Source organism: Penicillium brevicompactum (assembly GCF_028827555.1).
Source record: "Penicillium brevicompactum strain IBT 35665 chromosome Unknown utg000009l_segment0_segment0, whole genome shotgun sequence".
Lineage (NCBI taxonomy): Eukaryota > Fungi > Ascomycota > Eurotiomycetes > Eurotiales > Aspergillaceae > Penicillium > Penicillium brevicompactum.
Genome location: NW_026623212.1, coordinates 941,647 through 960,703, shown reverse-complemented (window position 1 = coordinate 960,703; position 19,057 = coordinate 941,647). Strand labels below are relative to the sequence as shown.

The 19,057-nt window shown below is 49.0% G+C and overlaps 8 protein-coding genes across 8 annotated transcripts; 5 read left to right on the top strand and 3 right to left on the bottom strand.

Annotated features, from left to right (window-relative positions):
- Nucleotides 1-278: 278 nt before the first annotated feature.
- N7506_011805 (uncharacterized protein) lies at nucleotides 279-1,215 on the top strand (the record flags this gene model as incomplete). Its single annotated transcript, XM_056961096.1, has 2 exons — nucleotides 279-408; nucleotides 533-1,215. 2 exons carry the CDS (start codon nucleotides 279-281, stop codon nucleotides 1,213-1,215), a joined length of 813 nt encoding a protein of 270 aa, XP_056805630.1.
- A 1,154-nt stretch (nucleotides 1,216-2,369) lies between these two features.
- Nucleotides 2,370-3,076, top strand: N7506_011804 (MARVEL domain-containing protein; the record flags this gene model as incomplete). The annotated part of the gene is made up of 5 exons (XM_056961095.1): nucleotides 2,370-2,432; nucleotides 2,483-2,654; nucleotides 2,704-2,888; nucleotides 2,942-2,988; nucleotides 3,043-3,076. The coding sequence occupies 5 exons, from the start codon at nucleotides 2,370-2,372 to the stop codon at nucleotides 3,074-3,076; spliced, it is 501 nt and encodes a 166-aa protein (XP_056805629.1).
- A 650-nt stretch (nucleotides 3,077-3,726) lies between these two features.
- N7506_011803 (uncharacterized protein) lies at nucleotides 3,727-4,233 on the top strand (the record flags this gene model as incomplete). Its single annotated transcript, XM_056961094.1, has 1 exon — nucleotides 3,727-4,233. One exon carries the CDS (start codon nucleotides 3,727-3,729, stop codon nucleotides 4,231-4,233), a length of 507 nt encoding a protein of 168 aa, XP_056805628.1.
- A 2,726-nt stretch (nucleotides 4,234-6,959) lies between these two features.
- N7506_011802 (glycosyltransferase family 32 protein) lies at nucleotides 6,960-8,106 on the bottom strand (the record flags this gene model as incomplete). The annotated part of the gene is made up of 2 exons (XM_056961093.1): nucleotides 6,960-6,988; nucleotides 7,053-8,106. 2 exons carry the CDS (start codon nucleotides 8,104-8,106, stop codon nucleotides 6,960-6,962), a joined length of 1,083 nt encoding a protein of 360 aa, XP_056805627.1.
- A 1,283-nt stretch (nucleotides 8,107-9,389) lies between these two features.
- Nucleotides 9,390-10,841, bottom strand: N7506_011801 (non-structural maintenance of chromosomes element 4 family protein; the record flags this gene model as incomplete). Its single annotated transcript, XM_056961092.1, has 3 exons — nucleotides 9,390-9,571; nucleotides 9,627-10,463; nucleotides 10,526-10,841. The coding sequence occupies 3 exons, from the start codon at nucleotides 10,839-10,841 to the stop codon at nucleotides 9,390-9,392; spliced, it is 1,335 nt and encodes a 444-aa protein (XP_056805626.1).
- A 276-nt stretch (nucleotides 10,842-11,117) lies between these two features.
- Nucleotides 11,118-13,892, top strand: N7506_011800 (phosphatidylinositol 3-kinase VPS34; the record flags this gene model as incomplete). Its single annotated transcript, XM_056961091.1, has 2 exons — nucleotides 11,118-11,209; nucleotides 11,258-13,892. The coding sequence occupies 2 exons, from the start codon at nucleotides 11,118-11,120 to the stop codon at nucleotides 13,890-13,892; spliced, it is 2,727 nt and encodes a 908-aa protein (XP_056805625.1).
- A 1,362-nt stretch (nucleotides 13,893-15,254) lies between these two features.
- On the top strand, nucleotides 15,255-16,244 carry N7506_011799 (acetate uptake transporter family protein; the record flags this gene model as incomplete). The annotated part of the gene is made up of 3 exons (XM_056961090.1): nucleotides 15,255-15,616; nucleotides 15,700-15,862; nucleotides 15,927-16,244. 3 exons carry the CDS (start codon nucleotides 15,255-15,257, stop codon nucleotides 16,242-16,244), a joined length of 843 nt encoding a protein of 280 aa, XP_056805624.1.
- Nucleotides 16,245-17,566: 1,322 nt separating this feature from the next.
- Nucleotides 17,567-18,613, bottom strand: N7506_011798 (zinc-binding alcohol dehydrogenase family protein; the record flags this gene model as incomplete). Its single annotated transcript, XM_056961089.1, has 1 exon — nucleotides 17,567-18,613. The coding sequence occupies one exon, from the start codon at nucleotides 18,611-18,613 to the stop codon at nucleotides 17,567-17,569; it is 1,047 nt and encodes a 348-aa protein (XP_056805623.1).
- Nucleotides 18,614-19,057: the final 444 nt, after the last annotated feature.

The following is a 19,057-nucleotide window of genomic DNA, read 5'->3' as shown; positions in this document are numbered from 1 at the left end:
TGACTAATAATGTACGTAGCTCCAGTGGGGTGATCAATCCGGCCGGGCTCGACTTCAGGTGGATTCTGCGGGTAAGCTGCCAACACGTCATCGATACGATTTTCTGCTCTCCATAAAGTCCTCCTTCTGCTCTCCCTTTCCCACTACAATCCTCATATATCATATTGCGCAACGCGTCTTCACAACAACAGGTGTCGCGACCCATTTATCACCATCAAGAGCTTCGAAGCCCACGACAAACAGCAAGAAAGCAGAAAGACCAAGCAAGCGTGTCCAAAATGCCACAGCTCTTTCCAGCCAATCCTGCTGCGACCATGGTGATTCGCCATGTGACGCCGGAAATCGTGACTATGAGTCTGCCATTCGCGCGCTTTGGGCACCTGCAATTCGGTGGACGCGGCACACTCGGTAAGGGACCCTCGACAACTCACTCAACCAGCGCATCTCACCACAGCGACAACATAACGCGCAACCAATCCAAATCCACAGAAGCTCTTACCAGTTTTCTCAAGCTAACCCTTGCATCCAACAGTCAAACTTTCCACTGGCTCCCTCGCAGTATTCTCGCCCGTTAGCCTCACCCCCGAAGTCCGCGCGACAATCGATTCCCTCGGCGGAAACGTGAAATACATCGCCGCACCAGACCTCGAACACCACCTCAACATCACGCCATGGAAACAAGCATACCCCCAAGCAGAGATCCTGGCACCAGAAGGCCTCTTCGAGAAGCGCCAGTCAAACCCTGACTTCCAGGATAGTCCGTTCGAGCACGTTTTCAAAAAGAGCGATAAGCTGCCTCGGACTATCTCGAAGGAGTTCGATGCCGAGTTTGACTCGGAGTATGTTCACGGTCACGGTTCGCGCGAGCTTGTCTTCCTTCACAGGCCGTCGCGCACGGTGATTGAGGCCGATATGCTGTTCAACTTGCCCGCCACCGAGCAATATTCCAAGACACCGGAGGGACCAAAGCTCAACTTCCTCACGAAGCTTCTGCTCCCCTTAATGTCGACCAAGCCCCCTGCTACCTGGCATCGGCGCTTTGCGTGGTATATATTATCTTCCAATGATCGCCCGGCCTTCAACGAGTCGATCAACAAGATTGATCAGTGGGACTTTGATCGACTGATTCCGTGTCATGGTGACACGATTGAGACAGGCGCGAAGGGGATCTTCCGCGATGTCATGGCGTGGCACCTTGCAAAGAAGGACATCTAGTCGTTTTCCTGGTTTCTGACATCAATTTGTTGCGGCGATTGTGTGATTCATTCAAATTTGAAGATAGCAGAGCGTATGTACCCTGATAGTAATATGTAACACTTTTTCTCCCTTCTTTGGCTATGCTACCGAATTTCGGAGGACCTTGCAGGCAACACGATTTTCAGTCTGATCTTCACTCTTGGCTTCCGGGCAGTGGAGACCCTCGCATTTTTGCGCCTCTTACTATGTATAGTATCAAGAGCACTTGGACACTACTTTTGGCAAATCCATTCATGCATGTGTCCACTATGCATCCGCATGTTCCTGAGCTTGTGATGCATGGATCAACCTGTGCATACGTTGGGTGTCTGCCTAATTAATTTTTCTTCCAAGCGCTGTGAATATCATATTGTCAGAGGTCTTAGAGAGAAAACTATGATCATAATAGTCTGTAGCAACAATTTGATACTCTATAGAATAAACCAGGAAGAATGTATTGCCCACGTCATAGGGCTGAGGGTCATATGACTCAAATGATGTCAGTGACGTCTCGCTTCAGACCGGATCGGCCAAAGGTAAACAAATAATAGCAACGCGCAAGGCTTAAATCACACGCACCGTCAGGCAACAACCTCTCGGGAGGGCACAGCCATCCCAAGGTTGTCACTGCAAACTATACTTTCGCTACTCAGCTACCCGTTACGCACTTCGTATCCCTTGGATTCTGTCCACCCCGATCCGTGGAATACAGGGATGCACTCTGAGTTTCCAAGTATACAGTAGAACACGCTATTCACTCCGTACTATCGACCCACTTGAATTTGAAGATTCAGCCACAGTCCACATCAGCGATCAATCCACTTCCGACAGGTCGATCCCAAAATACCTGCGTTGGGCATCGGTGCCATTGGCCAATGCGTTGCCGGAAGTATATACATCACCGAATCAAGAAAAGATCTGACGACACAGGTCTTGGGCCTGAACCTATACACTCCACTGGGCCGTGGTAGCTGTGTTGACCGACCCTTGCTTTAAATCCTGTCTTGCCCTGGACTGCCGTTGTGTGACCTATCCCACACGTTATATAGCTTCCCTGTTTTCCCCCACATCTTCACTCTGCACTTCCACGAGCTTTTCCCCGATCACACAACATCTTTATCGCGTTAAACATCATGCCTGTCATCTCGCGCCTTGCATCCATTATTCTCCGTATTGCGGAAATCGGCTTTGCAGCTGTAAGAAGTCGTCTCAAGCCCTTTGAAAATATTGTCTGATTAATGAATAGGTTGTCGCCGGTGTTATCGGACACCACCTTGCGAGAGTCCACCACAGCAGCACAAATGTCGACTGGTGGCCTGAGTCACGTTGGATCTATACTGAGGTCATCGCTGGTATATCGATTCTGCTAGGCCTCATATGGCTGATTCCCTTCTCATCGGGATTCTTTTCTTGGCCTCGTATGTATCAGTCGAACTTCGTGTAGCTTCAAGACTAATCTGGGTTTAGTGGACGTCCTTATTTCCTTCGCTTGGTTTGCTGCCTTCGGTGTCCTTGTTGACTGGCTCAAGCGCCAAGGCTGCGGTAGTCCTTGGATTTGGCGCTTTGGAGGAGGCTCAGCCTGTGGGCAGTGGAGAGCTGCCGAGGCTTTCAGCTTCCTTTCCGCTATTCTCTGGCTTGTCTCTGGTATTGTGGTAAGTTGAGGTTCTAGTTTGAACTGGCGATCATTCACTAACTTTTTAACCAGGGAATTTGGTTCACATTCCGTGTTCGCCCGAGCACCACTGATGGATCGTGAGTATATCTTGCAACAATCGTGCATTTGAAGGTTTCTAACCTACGCTATAGTCGTCGCCGTCGCTGGGGCCGTTCCAACGTCTAGGAACCAACACTATGCTTGAAAGTCTACGGCGGACAGCGCCTAACTGACGTGCGAGATCATGCCTGAGTGTGAATCTTCGCGGCTAGTCCAGCACTTAGCCAAACAGGCAGCCGTCGCTTCATTATTTCCTCTTTTTCCTCCTCGTCGCCTCATAGGGAGGCTCACAAATTACGAGTCACGTTGATACCCTTGGTGGAATATTTGCTGGTTGCGATCTGCTTTTGATTTTCTCAAAGTCCATACATCTCGCACATTAGTCCGGAATCTACTTTCTTGGGCGGAAACACCTTCTTTATCTCTATCTAAAGATAGTAATGCTTAGCAAAGAACAAAGATACTTGTTCAGACACGACATGGATGCCTTTGCCTTTGCTTTTCACATATCACCGGAAGTCGGGTCGACATACTAGCTCCTTCGAGCGGGGTTTCAACTGGCTCTTTGATCCCCTACCAAGGAAATCACGTAAAGCCATTGTAAGAACAACCACATCTATGCCTTTGTCTTCCTCTTTCACCTATCTTCAATGTCTTTATCAGTACAACAATGCTTCACGGGGATCTTGGAAGCCCATCCTCGAGGAAATTCCGATTTCGAGTAGTATAAATATTAGACCTCGAGACGGTTTTCATATCCTCATCAACCATCAAAGATGTCCGTCCCACTATACAACGATCACTTGCCTACAACATTCATTCGCCAGCGAAACATTCTCATTTCAAAGCTACGCAGCCTGGCCCAGGATCTCATCGATCCAACCGAACTCACCGAAATTCAAATCTCCACCCACATAAGCGGTATAGCAGACGCATTGAAAGATCTCGAAGCTACCGCCAACACGATGATGACAAATTCCTCGGACCAGGAACTATCTAGTGTCGCACGTCTTTCGTACTTCTACGCCAGACGTCACCGTCGTGGCACAGAGACATTGACTCCGTTTGTGTGGGCCGGTAGGTATACAAACAACTCCTTGTTCACGCTACTAAACAGATTCAATGCAGGTCTGCCGATTCACACCATGGCGCTGAGTTTTGAGGAGCAAGCCGATCTCTGGCATATGGGGAGATCTTTCCCCGATACTCTTCCTGAGCATAACTCTTCGCTCAGTACCGATATTGGTAGTCTTCATCGCAACCTTGGTCTTGGATCTAGGTAGTGGGGTATTTACTTCGCTATCAGGTACGTTCATTCTGTCTGCTTAATACTAAAGAAAACAGGAAAAAGCAAAAAAAAAAAAAAAAAAAAGGTCAAACAAAGGGGAAGGAAAATCAGAAAAAAAGGATATTTGGGCGCGAAGTTAGAGATTTTTTGAGATTTTTTGACAGATATTGATTTATTGATTACAGGTACCTAATATTAACTTGAATTTATCAACTGCGACAAGACTGGTATGATGTAAAAACTCATATTTCTTTGTAACCTTAAACAATGAAGCCTTTTCTATAATGTCGTAGAAATGTATACCATCAATGACTCTTTCCCCCAGATTGCAAGCTACTGCAAGCTTGGAATAAGTAATAAGGAACAGGGGAGAAAAGAATATTTCAAGTTAATGAAATAGAATTATTGTTCAGGAATGGTGGGGGGTGCAGGCATGGCGGCGATCCGTCGATCCCTCCGGGCCTGGACCGAAAAAATGGCGATCCTCACACCCGTTCTTTCATATTGTAGGAAGGCAGGTCTTTCTCACCTGGCGAATGTGTTTCGTTTCGTGGCTGCTTTCTCAGGCATCAAATTTTCGCGAACTTCTTTGAGTCTGCTTTAGTTCTGGCTTTGGTTGTTCGAGAAAGAAGGGCAAAAAAGAGAACCGACGGCTGCATGATTCGAACATGCGCCTCCGAAGAGATTTGATTTCGAGTCAATCGCCTTAGAACAGTTGAAAAACGGCATTATGTAATATTTTCGAAAACAGAGCATTATAATCCGCCATCTTGTGACGCGGTTACCTAGTGTGAGGGGAACCGCATACGTTCCATGAAGCTTAGTTAGGCGTAGCTGTTGATTCAGCTCTCAGGAAGAGTAGATACGATCGCGCAGTCTAGATTAGTGAATATGATCTATCCTCGTTCGTTCAATCCCGCTATGCTTACAGAATAGAGGCTGATTCTACTGCCCGCTCACGCTGTGGTGCTGCTCACTGCTCCTTCCATCATCCTGTCTGCTTTGGCAACGTTCGCTGAAGAAAGGTTTCGGTTTCATTCAAATATTGGTACAGGAGCGGCCGATGATGACGCTGGTAGTCATCCTCGACTCCATAGGCACGCTCACCCTGTTTCTTAACAGAAAAGGGCTGTGAGATGATACATACTGTGGGGTTTCCGAACCCACAGGGCCCTCTGAGAACAGGCTGATCTACGGAGGAGAAGCACGAATCGCTTCAAAACAGTAGATTCTGGCTGTGAAGCAAAAAGACCGACCGGGGAAAAGAAGGAAGGGGGGGGGAGAGAGAGAGAGAGAGAGAGAGAGCTATCTAAGCAGAGGGAGTCATCTGACCTCCCAACATGCTGTGTCAGATCTATCTCCTAAACAAAGTACGGAGTAACGCTCGCTGAAAATTAGCTGCACCGTTGCTTGCCCAAAGATTTACCGAGCACGAATGTTTCCACCCCACCATAAGGAGTGCAGATCAACTTGGGGTGAATTTTTGGATATCCACAACCTTGGAAGGACTGCACGAAGTTGATGTGGCTGCTTGGACACCCCGTGGGGAGTACTCCGTACAAGGCTCCCATATCTCACCTGGGCAGGCTCTAGCGTTCTACGGGCTATGGAGTACTCCGTACTGTGCCTGAAGTAAACAAATTGGACCGCGGGCAGCAACTAACTAGCCCAAGGATGAGGCCATGGGTAGCGCGTGCCCTTCAGACAATGTTCGAGGCCCCTTCCGATGCCTCATCACTTGAATTTGACAGTCTCTTCCCGCCAAAGAGTCTTGGTCATAGGGAGTGTGATAGATCAAATTGACTCCTTTCAACCTAAGATCGGCTATAATCTTGATATCGAAAATTGTGTACGGAGTAGCCCCGCGCTCCTTCGATCCAACCCACACAAGGTTCTACAAGAAAAAGCCCCAGGTCCTGCCCGTGCGCTGCATGGGTGCCTGATGCCAGGAGAAAAGTTCTCATATCAAGTACAAGTACAAGTACCGCTGGATTCTGCATCTGCAAGGGGGCTTCTTCCTGGTACTCCGTACCTGTTGCTGGGTCCAGAGCTGCCCAGGTGGCTGATGGTGGGGTTGAGATCGGCTGAAATTGATGCATACTTTGGAAGCGATGCCCAGGTAGGATGCATGTTCCACCGAGCACCTACATAAGTTTCAACCTCGGAAGCGGTTGACAGCGATGGCACCACCAGGGCTGCTCGCATCGTTGGGCCATCATCTCTTGAGGCCACCACCAGCACCTGGGCTCTGGAGGAATTGAGCGCAAAGCCATTCTGAGGCTACAACCGGCGGAACCAATTGCTGTATATTGAAGACATGCACGATGGTATATATGACAACAATGAATGAATCTATCAACTAGCCAGCAAAAACATGTTGCCGAGCCATATTCTAAAGCTAAAAAAGGTATACAGCAATAAACACAAAAGGGGAATCACATGAGCAGGTATCATAAAACATGGAACGGTTTGGGGCCATTGACTGAAGTTGTATTGCATGGGCACCCCGGTGACAGTTCAATGCCAGTGGGCAGAATCTTCGGGTTGAGAGCCATGGAGCACACAAGTCCAGCAAGAAGATGTAGAGTGATTATAGCGAGGAGTGGAAGGAGTGGGTTGGCGAGGAGGATCGGAATTGACGTGTCGCCTGTTCCTCCGCTGGATCATTCTGGGATCGAGCGGGAATACTCTCTAAGTGGAGTATTATTTTGTTTCTGTTTTTCATAGCGATGGATCTGTCTTCCACGTGCCTGCAACAGTAAAATTAGACTCATTCAAGACGAAGGTAGGGGATCCAAAGCAAAAAGAACATACCTCCAAAATTGTGCTTCACAAAGGCCATGGGGTCATCCGTATCTCCGGCACCCATCTGACCCACGCCAGGACTGAAGCTTGTTATAGGCAAAACCACCACATCGCCCATTTTCCGATGTGTGGTCTGATATGCGAAGTTCTCGTATGAGATGCTCTTATCACCAGGTTGGATATTGAAATAGGCCGGATTATTGAAGTATCGGAAAACCGTATCCGTCCAGGCACCAGGCCCAGTAAATTCCATGATGGTCTTATCCATCTTGCCAACTTTCAGAATACCGGCTTTCTTCATGCGCAAAGCTTCCTCGGTAACATAAGCCACCATGTCACGGAGAATAGGATGTCCCGGCTTGGACACAATAGTCCACTGGCAAAACTGCAGCCGACGCGTGTACCAATCATGCCAGTCTGGGCGGTCAGAATCAGCCTCAATGCCAACGATAAATCCAATTGTCGACCGGTCCAATTCCTCCGGCAGCCACGTGTGCGCCGGCTTAAGCGCCCGTGTGTCGATGTCGCTGTACACCCCGCCACGGGCCAGTAGCACCAGGTACCGGAAGAAATCCGCCTTCATGACTCCTAGAGGGAGCGAGTCGTAGGCCTCATACACATCCGGTACCGATCCGTACAGGTACTTGATCAGGTGGGCTTGCGTGTCATCGGTGATAACCTCGTGCGTGAACCCCGGGTGCAGCTCGGTCCAGCTAGCTTCCGGACCCCGAAGGTCTTCATCAAACCACATGGAAGATGGGTTGTACTTCCACGTCTGCCAAATGTATGCGGGGAAATGTTGGTCCATCTCATAGGGGAATTGATAGCGGAGACGCTCGCGGAGAGGCGCTGTCGGCGATGCGCCGAGGGGTAGTTGGGTTCGACCATTGGGTGGTATTTTGCGGCGAGGATTTGCGAGTGTGTCTGCCTCTTCGTCGGAGATTTTTTTCACGGGCTTGTACCCGGGCGCGCCGGGGACTTGGGGCGTTCGGAACGAGCGGAGGACAGCGAGAAATGCGATCACGGAGATGAGGACGAGCACCACCTTGCGCGGGGAGATCATGGTAGACGGTCGAGTCGGCACCGCCGAGCGAGATAGCTAGCAAGGTTGCGACACTCGTATATTAACTGCGGGCCAAGAAATGAGGCGGCTTTATTTTGAGTTCGTGGATGCGCGAGTTCGTGGTGATTGGAGGGCGTGTGGTATTCGATCCGCAGGCTGAGTCGGGGTGAAAAGGTGTCGAGTCCTAGATCAGACAAGTTGAGAGGGTGACATGTCGGTACACGAGAGTCTGTTGCTTGGGCCGAATTCGTTGCGCAGATGTGGCTTTGATGTTCCTCGGAGATACGATCAACCCGCAATCAAGTTAGGAGACGCGAGGGAGAGAAAAACAGTCAGAACCTCGAAAATTCAGACTCGACCATCGGTCCACGAAGTAAACCCTTTTAGATGAACGGTGGCCAACTTTCCATTCTCTCGAGAGGATTGCGTACGCCGGAAGCAGCTTGTAGCCTCTTTGGGCACTCACGTGGCCTGAGTAGTGGTGGACGGCTCATCTCATTCGTCACTTCTCCACTGTCGACGTACACAACGTTGAAACGGATTCGCACTTCTTCAGAATTATATCGGAAATTGAAGCAAAGTCCTTCGCATTATGAGCTTCAATGCTTCTGAGATCAGCAGGATTCTGAGCTTCCCCACAGCGTTCCTTGCGGGCATCCACAATGGGCGATGATCGCCAGGTGAGACATCCAAATCCCAGGTTTACTGTGTGATCTGATCTGCTGCCTGGACGTGGGGCTCTTATTGATATGCATATGAGGAGTACATCAATTTCACACTCAAGCTTTTGATGGAGGTAGCCTAAATCAGCACGATCCGTGGATGCCACTGAAGACCTGAGTCGAGGGTTTCAAAGCTATACCTAGGTATTTGAACCTAAGAACGAAATATAGGAGACGAGATGGGTGACTATCCCCAAAATATCACAAAACACAGCCCTGGAGGTTCCATGGAAGCAATGAGATTCAGCCATATTCAAAATATAGGCATTTGGAAGCCAACTTGCGAATGAAACATGGAACACCTGGGCAAGATCCCGGGACCTTCAAGGTTTGGGGTCGATATTAACAACTGATCTGAAGCAAAGGCATGGAACTCAGTACAGCACGCCAGTCAAAATATGTGAGCTTAGTTAGACCTACATGGCAATGGGTACACCTTATCTTCGATGCCCAGGTGTATAGTTCTAGGAGGAATCAAGCAGAATTAAATTAAGACATCTAGTCATATCAAATGCAAGGGGTATCACAACAGAGTTAATCATAAGACGGTAACTCCAACACTTAGCCATACCAGCTTGTGCTGGTCTCCTCCTGTGTCGGCTCGCGGTGAGGAATGACACACTCTTTGAGGTTGAGAAGCTCTATAACTGAATCCCACGTGTCATAGTCTAGACTGAAGACAGCCTGATGTTTCTGAATTCCTTGCCTTTGCGCCTCTAGTGGTGCATAGGGTGCCGTTGCATCTGTCAAAGTGTCAGTATTGCTTTTTTACCCTTGGAACCAAATGTATCAACTTACGGAGTGTGGGCAGACCTCGGCTGTCAGTGGAGACACCGACTGTCCCATCGCGAACCAGGAAGCTAACATAGAACAAGTTCTCCACGCTTTGTCCAAAGGATCTTGGATTAATACAGAATCGGAACAAAGGAATGCCTTCATTGTCAGCAATCCAGTGCTTGTCCATGATGGCCTGCACCTGCTCTGGAGTAACATCCGGGGTGTTTTCCAGTTCTGTTGCAGCGGCCTCTAGACGAGCCTTTTGATTTGAGCCAAGGAGTTTATTGATCTCGGAGCATATCTGGGTCAGGTTTGCACTCTCTTGTCCACCAAGATCTTGTTGCTGCAACTCCTGAGGCCGAACTGCCTGGGAGGGATCTATCCTTTCAACCGCTCTCCGCTGCGTCACTTGCCTCACGCGCTTTTGGATTGAAAGCGGGCCTAATAACCATCCTGGCACAGCTGGCCGACGGTTGTTGGGGAAGCTAGCGGCTTGTCCCAAGTGATCCCAGTTCATGGCATCACCCGCATCATCTTCATCGCTTGCATCGGGGTCTCGTTGGGACCGACCATAGCGAGCACGCTGGGTCCCGCTTGGTCTAGCAGCCGCATTATTCTGTCCACGGCGCATGAAAGTGATACATTTCGAAACAAATTCATCAACATCAATACTGGCGGATGTAGCGCCGAGTGCAAGCTGAGAGGTTTTCTTGTGCGATATTTCGGCAATCTGGACCAAAAGACGAGCATCGATCGTGGCATCGGAGGTTTGTTTCACTTGGGCATAGAGCTCATTTGCTTGGGCAAGAGCATCTTTTAAACCAGTGTTCCCAGGCTGCATGTACTCGCTTCGTGAATCTATTTGAAACGTGTTAAGATCCGGTTTTGCCATTTTACTATAATCAACAGAGAGCGCGTACCACTAACTTCGCGAGTGAGTTCGCGAGTTTCCATCCGGATGCGAGCACGCTCTGTAGGATCCTGATCGGGATCATAATACAGGGTCTCACTGCTCCGCTGAGACGATACTTGCGACCCGACAGATTGCAGGTTTGTGTGACGGGTGGCCAGTCTCTGGCGTTTGTTCTTATTGCTCGGGGGCGCCATCGCGTTGGAATTTCGTTTATGGGTGTGATTTCGGGGATTTTCTTTATCGGAGGAATGGGCGGGCGATGGGTGGAGGCTGGTGGTAGATGAAGTCTCTTCGTCCAGGTGTATGTGTGCGTGAGATGCCATAGTTGATGTATCGCCTGGGTGGGAGTGTGGCAGTGAAAATGGACAAAGGGAACTCGATAAAGAAATGCAGTGTCCAGTAATAGAGCCACTGGGGCGCACAACCCCTGTATGTATAACAAACAAATGAGCAGTGGACTCGACTGCTTTTTTTTAAAAAAAAAGAAAAAAGAATGTGTATGGAGTGTGTCTGCGATCGGCGGTGGTGGACTTCAAAGGCGCGCCCCGACGCGTTTGATTTCACGTGACCTTCCCGTATCCCCGCGTCGCTTATCAGCCATGACGACAGATTCAGGTTCCCTCCTCACAGAGATGGAGGCATTCACATTTGCTGTGACCACCCAAGTGGATCTTCCTATTCGTATCAAGATGTGAGTGTGCTCATCGTTTTGAACGGGATCTTACTGACATGGTCGCAGTGGCTCACTAGAAGGGAAGCAGAAACCGATTTCAGACACCGCTCTCTGGGAGAATCCCGAGCTCAAATACGTTGGATCTGTTCAGGACCCCGCATCCGACCTGTACGTGACCGCTCAAATATGGTCGGAATCGAAACCTCTTGGTGTTCCCATGAGGACTAGATACAAAGCCTTCAAGGGAGCTCGGGTATGGAACGAATGGCTACAATTGCCCATGTCGATAAAGGATGCCGAACGCAACACCCAAATAGCAATCACGGTTATGGATCTGTCTCCCTTGGCAAAGGATCATATTACGCACATTCCTTTCGGTGGAACCACAATCACTTTGTTTGATGAGGATGGGAAGTTAAAGACGGGAAGACAAAAGTGCAAGGTCTATCTTCACAAAAGCGCCGATGGATCTGCTTTGACTTCCACCCCGTCCATACCACGACCGAAACGTCGAAAGCCGAATACCCGAGACCCCTCGCAGCAGACCCCCGAAGAGGCGGAATTGGAACGACTCGAAGTCTTGATCAAGAAGCATGAGATGGGTGAGATACCGCGTGTTGACTGGATGGATCAGTTGCTCTTTCGCGAGCTGGAGAAACTCAAGCTCAGCGCCGATGAAGCGGCACACAAAAGGGCTCTTGAACTTGAGGCGGCCACGAAGAACGACCCGGGGCGTCTACAAGACCCTGACGATGATTCCGAGGAAGACAACCTAGAGGACGAATACTTCGATCTTTACGTTGAGTTCCCACGCTTCGATCACCCTATCGTGTGGGCGGATCACGAGTACCCTCCGCCGCCCATTTCCGCTTGGAGCCAAAGCCAGACTTCTCACCCGGACTCCGCTCTCAAGCCAATCCCCGAGGTGCAGTTTGGACCTGGAATCGTGCGGGCCGATCCTCACAACGTGATCAGAATTTACGACCCTGAGGTAGGACAGATTGGCAACCCCTGCGAAGACAAGCACCGACGTTTGATTCGAAGCCACCGCACTGGCATCATGGACCGTGACTTGAAACCGAATCCCAAAATCAGAGACGATTTGAACATGATCATTTCCTACGAACCGACCCAGGACCTGACCACCGAAGAAAAGGACCTTGTGTGGCGATTCCGCTACCATCTCACGCGCGAGAAGAAGGCATTGACCAAATTCGTCAAGTCAGTCAACTGGCGCGATGTTGGGGAATCCCGACAGGCCGTGGAAATGTTTCCCAAGTGGACGGAGATCGATGTGGACGACGCATTGGAGATTCTGGGACCTACCTTCGACAACCCTGCGGTTCGCTCGTATGCAGTGGAAACGCTGCAAAAGGCCGATGACGAGGAGCTACTTCTGTACCTGCTGCAGTTGGTCCAGGCTCTCAAGTACGATGCAACCCCCGAGAATTACCCTGACGCAGCTCCCCAGGAGAGCTCGCTCGCGCATTTCTTGATCTCTCGTGCGGCCAACAACTTCAAGCTCGGCAACTACTTCCATTGGTATCTTTTGGTCGAATATGATGACGCCGATGAACCCCAGCAGCGTATCTTTGCACGGGTGGTTTACTACTTCATGGAAGAATTAAACAGGGTTCACCCGGAGTATCGAAAGACACTCCTGCGCCAAGGTCAAATGGTGGTCGTGCTGTCGAAGATTGCCAAGGACATACGATTTTCGAACGAAAAGAACCGGATCGGCAAGATCGAACAGTTGAAATCGTTCCTCCGAGATCCCGAAAGAGATTTGATCAATATTGACCCGCCGCTTCCGCTGCCTCTGAACCCCGATGTGGCCGTGACTGGACTATGTCCAGAAGAATCCAACGTCTTCAAGTCCACACTTTCGCCCCTGCTCATCACCTTCAAGACATCTGAAGGTGGTCGCTATCCAATGCTGTTCAAGGTCGGAGACGATCTTCGGCAGGACCAGTTGGTCATTCAGATCATCATTCTGATGGACCGTCTACTGCAAAAGGAGAACTTGGACCTCAAATTGTCCCCCTACCGAATTCTTGCCACCAGCGCAAACGCTGGCGCGGTTCAATTCATTCCCTCCGTCTCTATCTCTGCCGTCAACTCAAAGTACAAGTCCGTCCTCGCCTATCTGAAGATCAACAACGCGGATGAGAATGAACCCCTTGGTGTACGCAAGGAAACAATGGACACCTACGTCAAATCCTGTGCAGGATATTGCGTCATCACATATCTCCTTGGTGTAGGCGACCGTCATCTCGAGAACTTGCTCTTGGCGCCAGATGGCCACTTCTTCCATGCCGACTTCGGATTCATCCTCGGTCGTGACCCAAAGCCATTCGCGCCGATGATGAAACTTTGCAAGGAAATGGTCGAGGGTATGGGTGGAACTACATCGCCTCAATATCTGCAATTCAAGCAATACTGCTACACCGCTTACACGACGTTGCGCAAGTCCGCCAATCTGATTCTGAATCTCTTCAGTTTGATGGTCGATGCGAACATTCCTGACATTCGTGTGGAGCCAGACAAGGCAGTTCTGAAAGTGAAGGAGCGCTTCCACCTTGAAATGACCGAAGAAGAGGCCATCCGTCATTTCGAGCAACTCATCTCGGACAGTGTGAACGCCCTCTTTGGTGTGGTCATTGATCGACTACATGACTTCGTTCAGGGCTGGCGCGCATGAACTTGCATATTTTTCTTTTTCTAACACTCAGGTTTCTTGCTCACATTGCATAAATTTCGCTGTGATTCTTAAGACCAACAGCATCAAGGCGTATTGGGAGCGGTGTTTTTGAATGGGAGTTCGTGATTTTTTCCCCTTCATGGGAGGGGGTGCAATTTAATCTTCAAAAGCCAGGATACCCATTCTAGATCAATTGAATTTGACCAGATTTCGATTTGCAACCTTAGAACGCGTTGAACATTCTGCAGATCCGAGACCAACTTCAGTAGACCTCGGGATGTATTGAACCAGAACGACCGAATCTCCAAATCCTCGGTGTATCTGACCACTCATTGTGGCCTCCGATAATTTCTGGCATGTTCTGGGAGGCATGCAGCTGCATAGCCTGAAGATGCCCTAACCGGCAAAGCCTTCCAAATTTGTCCCAAAGGGGAAGTATGTTAGTCATGAATATTACGTTTTGCGGGAGCCGCCGCGCTCCGAGTCCCAACCTCCATCTACTCGCAAAACCTTCGTGTGAGGACTTGCGATCTAGATGGCGAGCAGACGAGATCTATGCATGAGAGCTGCATATGTTCGGTCCTCTCACAGCCTGTGCGCCGAGGGGTCGTCCTAATATGTCTTCAAATCGACTCAAATGACATGAGCCCCACCAATTGTATTTATATCAAACGCTGATCCCGGTTGATCTGCTGGCTACGCGGACTCACTCGGGGGTCTAGAGTTAATAGGATGGGGAATCCTCGTGGTCCAAGCCAAGTTCCGAAACCCATCTCCCACCCAGGTTGGGAAGTTTGTGACGGTTGGACAGGATTGATCCTCTTCCCAGTGACCTCGGGAGATGATTGTTGAGAAGTTTGAGAAAAGCACTCGGGGATTTGGGATATCGTCGCAGTGCATCATGGTCGAGCAAATAATTTGCTTCGGGGTTCTAGCCAGCGCTTCCCGGGATATAACAAGGCGAAGAAACGAGCTCGCGGCAGTGCCCGCATGTTAGCTCCATTGCATACAATCAGTCTTGCCTTTCGGGTCTCTCCGCAATGGCGCAAAACCTGAAATACAACCGGGAAATCCTCTCACTCGCTGGCTCGGCATCTGCAAAGCCTGCGCACATGACGATATCCGCGGGCTTCCCGTGAAATTTCCGGGGTTTGAATGACCGTGCTTTAGGTGTGGCGTGAGGGTCTCGGTGCAGACCCCGTCCTCAATATTAACCATTCACCCCCCTAACAGTGTCCCATAGCACTCATTTCTTCACACTGACTTGATCCTCGAGCCCATTGGCTACCAACAAAAGCTCCACTAACTCGAGAGCCGAACATCTGCCGGATCCTCAGCAAGGTCAACCTTCGATTATTATTCATGGAGCACATTGTTCACGTTTCCGAGGTTTCACCCCCCAGACCTTCATCAATTCACCCGAACGAGGCCCTCACGAAAAAACCCATTGACTCACCAGTAGCCACGCAGGTCAGCCATGACTACTCTCTACTTCCATCGAATAATTCAGAAACGCGGCTTCCACCACTGAGGCAAGAGATGCATCCTCTGCCTATTGATAAGAAAATTGCCAATGCTGCCCCTCTGGGTCTGTGTGCTTTCGCTCTCACGAGCTTTTTAACGAACTGCATCAATCTTGGTGTTGGGGATGTTCAGGCGGCGGGGGCTAGTGTCTCTTTAGCTTTGATCTATGGTGGCTTAGTGCAAATTTTGGTGGGCATGTGGTATGTGATACGCATTTGTGGGGTCTCAACCCATCACAGCGCAAGCTCTCACGTTTGTACCGTTGACATGCTAACTGAGTTAGGGAGATGGCTGTGGGAAATACATTCGGCGCCACAACATTCACTTCTTTTGGTGCGGCTTGGGTCAGCTTTGCTCTGACTTCGACGTTTGAGAGTACCAACGCTGTGACAGACGCAGCAAATGCAACATGCCAAAACGAGACTTTGACTGGCCTTATCAACCTGGTATGTTTTGTCACGGTGTAGCCAGGAACATTGTTGACAAATTCACTAACTGCTGTGTGCGCAGTCCTGGTTCATATTCACAACTCTGATGCTCCTCTGCACCCTGAAGTCCAGTCTTGCCATGTTCTCTCTGTTCTTCTTCTTGGATATGAATTATCTGCTCCTGGGAATTGCGCACATTGAATGCAGCTCCCAGGGCCAGATTCTCATGGCCGTGCAGAAGGCTGGGGCGGTTTGCGGTATACTAGCTGCGTTCTCAGCTTGGTGGAGCGCATTTGCTGGTGTTTGTGACCCCGGAAACGGCTTCTTCACTGTTCCACTCGGTCACTTCCCTTGGTCTCCTGCGGCTCATGCTCACCGAGCAAAGCCTAAGATCGTATGAGTAACAATCAAAAGATAATAGAGATAGATTGAGCATCTTATGTGGCGATGAAATGCATGTCGAAGTTTACCAAAAATGTTAAAAAGTTTAATTCCTTCCCGGTACTTTCAGGACTGTGGTGCATTTGACACTGTAAAAGGCTGAGGTAGACAATGGACAAGCGCTTATTTGGCCTTCAAAGCAAAGTACTAGATCTGGGGCGAGGTTCAAATCCCGAGTCCCGCCGCATGGAACGTTCGAGGATCCACAGATGCATCACGCGTGGATAATCGCTGCAGCCCTGACAGTCATCAAACCCCTCCAATATGGTCTACATCTCGACTGATCCCGAGGACTACACATGGTAGCTCAATGATTCTACAAGCTTTTCAATCCTATCAAAGCCGAGTAGCGCTGAAGCTTTTCACAGGACTCTTGGAAAAATTCGAAATAATTAATCTGAGTCGTCTCGAACGATAGCAAGAATTTTTTCGCTAGATTTCTTCTTGGGACTGGTTTTTCTCTCAGGAAAGAGAGATATAGTGGTGTGGTTCAGAGTCATACTTCCTTTCTGGGGCTCTGGAGTGGCCTTGTTTTGAAGTGCTCCCGTTCCACCTTCATCAGTTTTGCCTTCTCCTTTTCTTCCACTATCAAGTTTTCTCAATTAATTTCCCCGAATATTTGATATTACTTCCAAGTTTTTATAGTAGCTGCGCTTTAAATATGCCGAACTACAATAAGCAGTCTAGTATGTAGAAGCCTTTACCGGAATAAGAACTGAACGGATAAGAAAATGATGGTAATCCATAAAATATGATGAATTCTGTATCTTCTCAAGTGCTGGTATTTCTATACTAATTATACTAAGCCGGTAGGAATTAGTTTGGGAAATCTAGTCAAACTGTATCAATAATTTGTTAAGATCTTCTAAGGTTGGCACCCCTTAAGACAGAAGGAGAGGAAGCGAGTGGAAGTATATAGCAAAGAAAGTAAACAATAAGTTTGACGATAGATGATGAGAAGAAGCAAGGAAGCAAGCAAGCATATATAAGGAAGAGATATCATGTGATACTCGCAAGCATAACAATAACCTGCCAGAATGGCAGAAGAACTTTGGAAGGTTGATCAATACGATGATATTGGTACTTTGGAAGTCATAGAGAGAATAAGAAACCTTGGAAGAGAGAGCATGCGAGGTAGCACGAAGAGATGGAGCGAAACAAGAGAGGAGCTCCCCACCTGACAGAGTCTCCAACACAGAACAACAACTAGTTCAGAACATTTCAACCAATGTGTGTTAACTCCGACCAGGCGCCGCCTGCATAGGCCGACAGTCTAGAAGCCTAGTAGTTATCTGCGGTATTATACACAAGCTTCTCTCCGCTGATTTTTCCTTCCTTCAAAAGCTGAAGACCCTCCAAGACACCTCCAAGTCCCCCACCCCCGACCCTAGCAGGATGTACCTTCATTTTGCCAGCTGCCAGCAATTCCTCAAAAATGACACGGAAGCGCTCAGAGAAATCCCTATCATCCGGCTGAGGAGCAATTGTGTTTGGCCCGAATGTGAAGCTGTCACCGAAGGCCGTATAGGCCATCGTCGCTCGGTCTCTGACGTTTTCACGATCAATCTTGATCGGCAATAGTGAACTATATTCACCCCCTTGCGAGGATAGAGCGCGGTCACAGTACTTGGCACTGCTTTCGAGTGAAATAGTGTCGAATGCCAACGTTAAAGCATCCTTTGTCTGATCCTTGATCGCGTCCGCGGAGCTCGGATCATTGTAGTCAAAAGCTGCATCGGCACCAATCTTTTTCACTTGATCGAAATGGCGTGGGGAACAGGTAGTCAGGACCTGATATCCTGAAAACTTGGCGAATTGAATTGCCAAAGTTCCAGTGGCCGTCGAACCTCCGTAAATTAGGATCGGTACCGCGTTTTGAATTGGGTCGTTGGGCAAAGCGATCTTGAGACTCTGATAAAGTCCCAGGGCAGCTGTAGTGACTCCCAGTCCGAGGGTTGCAGCGTCTTGAAAACTCATCTCGTCGGGTATTTTGTATTGAAGGTCGCCTTTGACGACAATGTATTCCGCAAAAGTTCCATCCTCGTGTTCCACGGCGTTGGATCCGTGAGCAAAACCGCCAATACGATCTCCTTTCGCGAAGGGTCTTTTCACGCCCCTACCAACTTCTTCCACGATTCCGGCATAATCGCACCCTACTAGCACTCCAGGGGGTGCCAAGTAGTCTATGTGTTTCCAGTCGGTTGGATTCAGTGCAACAGTAACATTTTTGACAAGAATGCAGTCTTCACGGAGTTTCGGAATAGGTCTATCGTAAACCAATTCAGCATGTTTGGGCGAAGTCACGATGACAGCCTTCTGCAAAGCCATGGTAGACTGGTCGTGTTGGGTGAATTGTCAAAATGGGGGGGATAGTGGATTCAATTATCTTTGAGAGAGATCACAGTAGTCCGTCTTTCTGCAAGGATGTTGAATTAAATAACAGAACTAGCTCCCTCTTTATGAACCTGTACCAAGCGATATGATCCTGTCGGTAACCAATCAACTACGAGTTATAAGCAGGTTGCATTAGTGATCCGAGTATGGTCTCTTAACTCCGAATGTCCGAAGTCATATTTTCTGTGGGTCGAGAACATGAACCTTGGAGGTTAAATCAAATGGCATAATCAGCCACAATCAGAGAGAATAATTCCTAGGGACTGTTCTATACTCTAATTTTACAATTTCTGAATATGAAAGGTTGTCAAAGTGACGGTAGTGGTAGTGGTGGCGTTCCAAGGTGTTTTCTGCCTGATGATGAAGTAATAAAGACGG